Raw genomic sequence first — 5052 nt, forward strand, 5'->3', positions numbered from 1 at the left:
TTCTTTCCTTCCTTCCTTCCTTTCTTTTTTCTTCCTTTCTTCCTTTCTTCCTTCCTTCCTTCCTTCCTTCCTTTTCTTCCTTCCTTTTCTTCCTTCCTTCCTTCCTTCCTTCCTTCCTTCCTTCCTTCCTTCCTTCCTTCCTTCCTTCCTTCCTTCCCAAGGTTGTTTGCCATATTAACCATAATTACTACATTCAAAGGCCTGAAGTAGCCTTTTCTATGGAGCAATTTGTTATTACCAACTGCATCAACCTGGACTAGAGCTGAGATTCCCCTGCTTCGGAAGTCCTAGCTTGGCAGCGAGCAGACGGCTCACTCTATAATATTAGTTAGCAGGGTTCAGTGCCAAGCGGGCAGGTTCCATTCCGACAGGCCACATTACTTCCATTAAAATGGAGGCCTTTCCAAGGACTCGGGTATGGCAGTAGTCATCCACGCTCTTGAGGAAGAACCTAAGAGCCCCCTCCTGGGCACAGCAGCATATATCACACATGCCAGCGAGGACACTCTGTTGATCAAGCTTTAGCTCCTGAGAAAAGGTCTCCCTTCTTACTATGAGATTCCCTCTTGCAGTCTTGGGGGAAGAGCAGACAAGTGAACGTTGACTCTAGAAACAAGACCGCTAGGCTCGGCTCAGCCGAAGCGGCGCCGTTCTTTTCTTAGCAGGCTGTGTGGAAGGGCTACTAGAATGTGTAAGTGAACCCGTTCTAATCTCCCTGCTCTTCTGACTTGATTTCTTCAGTGAGGCCACAATCCCATGTTGGCAACATCCAAGCACTTTCTTCCCGTTGTAATGAGCAAATTGTGCCCCGACGACACGAGAGAGCCGGGTCATGCAAGAGGCGCTGCCCTCCTCCTGAGCATTGCCCCTAGCCCAGGTGCTACTGCAGCCCCCCCTCCTGTTAAAGGAACCCGGCTGTCTGCGAGAGCCTCCGGCACCCAGAGTAGTTGTGACTCTCTCCCTTGTAGTTTTAATTAATGTGAGTACCCAGAAGTCCTGATCACCTTATCCGTCGGAATTAGATGGATGTGCCCAAGCCTGAGCAGACAAAAAGGCTGTTTCTGACGGCTGTGTGGCTTCCAGGAGAAGCCATCGGCTCCCTCTTCCAAAGATCAGGACAGGAGCGACCATCAGCTTAGATTCTTCTGCTCAGAACGCTGGGTTTCCTTGGAAGCCGGAGGAAGCCTTCCAGCCCCCTCCCCAAGGGAAGCCGTAGCGGTCTTCCTCCCGTAGAATATCATCGTCTTGACCTTGGCCACAGGATGGAATGGGGCCAAGGTCAGATCTCTGATGGAAGCAAGGCTGGGGGCACTTTGACTTCCGGAGACCGTAGTGACCCGGGTGGCCATGGAGGCTCTGGTTTGGGCTGCCTCCCCCTCTGGGACCCATTTCTGATTGAAGACGGTATCACTCTTCTGCCCCTCTGAGGCAGATTCGATGCTGCTCTGACACCGGTTCTGTTCAAACGATGTAGAGAAAACTGGCCACGGAGGGAAGTAAAGGCTTTTGTAAATACAAGGCGGCTCCCAGGAAAGGCTTCTTCTACTCAGAGAGCTCTCACCTAGGGCAGCTTCTTGGCCAAGAGAATATGGCTTCTTTGGGAGGCAAATTTCAGCGCCGCTTGTTATAATGGCATCGAGGCTGCCGATGCCCGTCTTTAGAGAAGACGGAAAGGAAAGGGATTTGCAAGCGGTCTCTAACTTGCCAACAGGCTGTGTTCTTTAAGTTTAAGAATTAGGAATTTTAAGAAATTTGAGTGGCGTTTTCCCAAGGAAACACATCGATAAATGTTCATTGGTCCCTTAGGCAGTCCACAGAAATCTACTCAACCCAGAGGTTCATGACTTTGGGGTGTGTCCTGGGCCCCTTTGGCAGTCTGACGGACCCCCGGGCCCCTACTAGAGTGGTAGCACATTCTCCTGGGTTCCAGGTCCTGGGCCAGAGGAACAATTGGTTTAAAAAAAAAAAAAAAAAAAAAAAAAAGGATGTGTGACTTTTTTTTTCTAGCCAGAATGAGGGAGATTTGGGAACTTGTTTTTTTAAAAAAAAAAAAAAACGTTTTATGATTATTCCAAGAAAAATGGTTTTCTTTGTAATCTTACGCATTTCACTTGATGTCCATGATTCTGAGAAGGGGTCATCGGACCAATTGCCCAAGGGATCCAAGACACAAAAGGTTAAGAGCACCTGTTCCAAAACCAGAATCAATGGGGAAAGACGTTGAGTTTGCCTCGGACGGCCTCCCATCTCCTGGGGTCCCATTCTCCAGGTACCCCAGGCTAGCCTCCCACTACTGTCACCACTATCTTACTCCCCCCTCTCTTCCTCTCTCTCTCTCACTTCCCCCAACACACACACACACACACACACACACACACACACACACACTCTTATACTAAAAAAAAAAAAAAAAAACCAACTCCTTCCCTCCCCTCTCTATCCATAGCCTCAGTTTCTCCATGCCACAGATGCTTGGGAGGGTAAAGCGAGCTGACTGAATGAAGTCACCCCACACACATGCATGGTCCTTTCAAAGAAGAGGATGCTCAGCTTGTGCTACACTCATTCTCACTTTGGAGAATGTCTCTCACAGATATTCTCCCAACAGAGTTTCCACTTTTTTATTTTAGTGAAGGGCAAATGAGATATCCCAAGTCAGTGGTTCCCAAACTTTTTTGGCCTGCTGTCCCATTTCCAGAACAAATATTGCTTAGCCCCCTGGAAATTAATTTTTTAAAAATTTTAATAGCAATTAATAGGAAAGATAAATGCCCCCTTGGATCGCTGCAGCACCCACCAGGGGGCAGTGGTGCCCACTTTGGGAATCACTGCCCCAAGTCCTTTTTTTTTTTTCCCTTTTTTTCCCTTTTTGGTCAGTGATTCTACGAATGCCCACTTTTTAGCACCCCAATCTCATCATTTGGAAGGAGACAAGCAACTCTGTGCTTCTCTGATCTCCGTCCTCTCTCTGGCTTTGGAGCCAGAGCCTTGGGGCATTGTCATCCCTCGGAAGACAAACATTTTAGACCTCTTGGGCTATTTTCCTGCTTGAGGCTGGCAGTAGACTCTCTGAAAAGGGCTTCTAGGGGCTTCCCGGGGGCCCTACCATTGGTGGAGGTGAATTTGATGCTCTGCTGTTGCTGTTGCAGAAAGGGTTTTCAGGCTTAAGAGTTAGTGCAATGGAGTGTGTAGCTTCAGTTTGAGGCCTGCTTTTCTTCCTCACATGTTTCTTCCTTTTTTCTCTCAGTTTTCAGGGTCGACTGTGGATGGCACCAAGCGAGGAATGGGGGTGGACATCTCCCTCCTGAGCTGTCAGTACTTCTTAGCTCAGATTCTTGTTTCCATCATCATGGGACCATTGACCTCAGTGGTTGGCAGTGCCAATGGGGTAATGTACTTCTCCAGCCTCGTGTCTTTCATTGGCTGCTTGTACTCCTCCCTTTTTGTCATTTATGAAATTCCTCCAAGTGAGGAGTTAGAAGAGGAGCACCAGCCCCTTCTGCTGAACATCTAACGTCCTGAGGACCTCTGTTGTGGGACTGACACTTGGAACACGGGCATTTGGGAAAAGGGCTAGTTAAGAATTGACCAACAGAATGACCGGATTGCCTTGACCAGCCTCCTCAACCGTTGTACAAGTGGAAAGATTTCCTATTGGAATGTAAATATGTGAGAAGACAATAAATGATAGCCAAAAAAAAAAAAAGACAAAAATAACACCCCCCCCCCCAAGCCTGTTCCTTCCAATGGTGCGGCCTCATCCTAGGGGGATGCGAAGGGGAACTAAAGCCTCCCTCCATCTGGAGGTGTAACAAGCTGCAGTATGGACCGCAAGGAAGAAAGCGGGCTGCGGGTTTCTCCTGTGATTTTGTGACAGAAGAGCCCTTGTGGATTCTAGCAGTCAGCATCCAATATAGAATAAATTCTTATAAGATACTGTGGAAGACACAGGAGCCAGTTTCATTTTAGATAGCAAAGGAGAGATTAGCTCATTTCCCTTGAGACATATATTTCCTAGTCAGAAAGCCTTGTTTTATTCATGAAATTCTCATATAAATGTGGGGTAGAATTGGAAACCTGAACTGGAAGAGGCCATAGAGATCACACGACTGAACCCCTCCATTTTTTTTTAAACCCTTACCTTTCATCTTGGGATCAATACTGGGTATTGGTTCCTAGGCAGAAGAGTGGGAAGGGCTAGGCAACAGGGGTCAAGTGACTTGCCCAGGGTCACACAGCTGGGAAGTATCTGAGGTCAGATTTGAACCCAGGACCTCCTGTCTCGAGGTCTGGCTCTCCATCCACTGAGCCCCCCGCCCCAGCTGCCCTCTCAACCCCTCCATTTTATAAAAGAGGAGATTGAGGCTAGAGCTGTGACCAGAATGGCTTCCCACTCAATGAGTCCAGTGTGTTCACGTCATAATATTGCCTTTGCTTTCTTTTTTTTTTTTAGTTGTTTTTTTTTCTTTTTTTTTTTTAACCCTTGTACTTCGGTGTATTGTCTCATAGGTGGAAGATTGGTAAGGGTGGGCAATGGGGGTCAAGTGACTTGCCCAGGGTCACACAGCTGGGAAGTGGCTGAGGCGGGGCCTGAACCTAGGACCTCCTGTCTCTAGGCCAGCTGCCCCCATATTGCCTTTGCTTTCTAATGTCATTTTTGTAAATCACCAAAGCAATCCACATTTAGAGAGGGAAGGGGAGAGGTAACCAATCAAAACTTGCATTTCCTAGTCAAGTCACAAGATGCAAATCAAAGTAGACAGAGGTTCGGAGGGGTCCAGGAAGAACAGGAAAGGGTCCTTTTGGTGTAGGAGCCACATTTTAGCTCAAAGGCACCTCATTGTGACTTAGGGTAAATCAAATCTCTAATCCTAGAGATAAAAATAGATTTATTTTAATTACTCTTTCGCTATTTTCCCACGGTTCCATGATTCACGTTCTCTCTCTCTCCCCTCTTCCCTCCCCCCTCCCAGAACGGAGAAGCAATTCCACTGGGTTATCCGTGTATTATCACTGGATACTTTAGAATAGGTGTTTGGGGTTTAAATCTAA

General features: G+C 47.5%; 1 protein-coding gene across 4 annotated transcripts in view; it reads left to right on the top strand.

Moving 5' to 3' along the window:
* SLC45A1 (solute carrier family 45 member 1) overlaps positions 1 to 3684 on the top strand; it is a 44797-nt gene extending 41113 nt beyond the window's left edge. For all 4 annotated transcript variants that reach the window (XM_044671252.1, XM_044671253.1, XM_044671255.1 and 1 more), the window contains one exon: positions 3248 to 3684. In XM_044671252.1, coding sequence (XP_044527187.1) covers positions 3248 to 3514 — 267 coding nt within the window. In that variant the 3' untranslated portion in view covers positions 3515 to 3684. The remainder of the gene's footprint in view (positions 1 to 3247) is intronic.
* The last annotated feature ends 1368 nt before the right edge of the window (positions 3685 to 5052 follow it).

Source organism: Gracilinanus agilis, chromosome 3, assembly GCF_016433145.1.
Source record: "Gracilinanus agilis isolate LMUSP501 chromosome 3, AgileGrace, whole genome shotgun sequence".
In the NCBI taxonomy this organism is placed as follows: Eukaryota; Metazoa; Chordata; class Mammalia; order Didelphimorphia; family Didelphidae; genus Gracilinanus; species Gracilinanus agilis.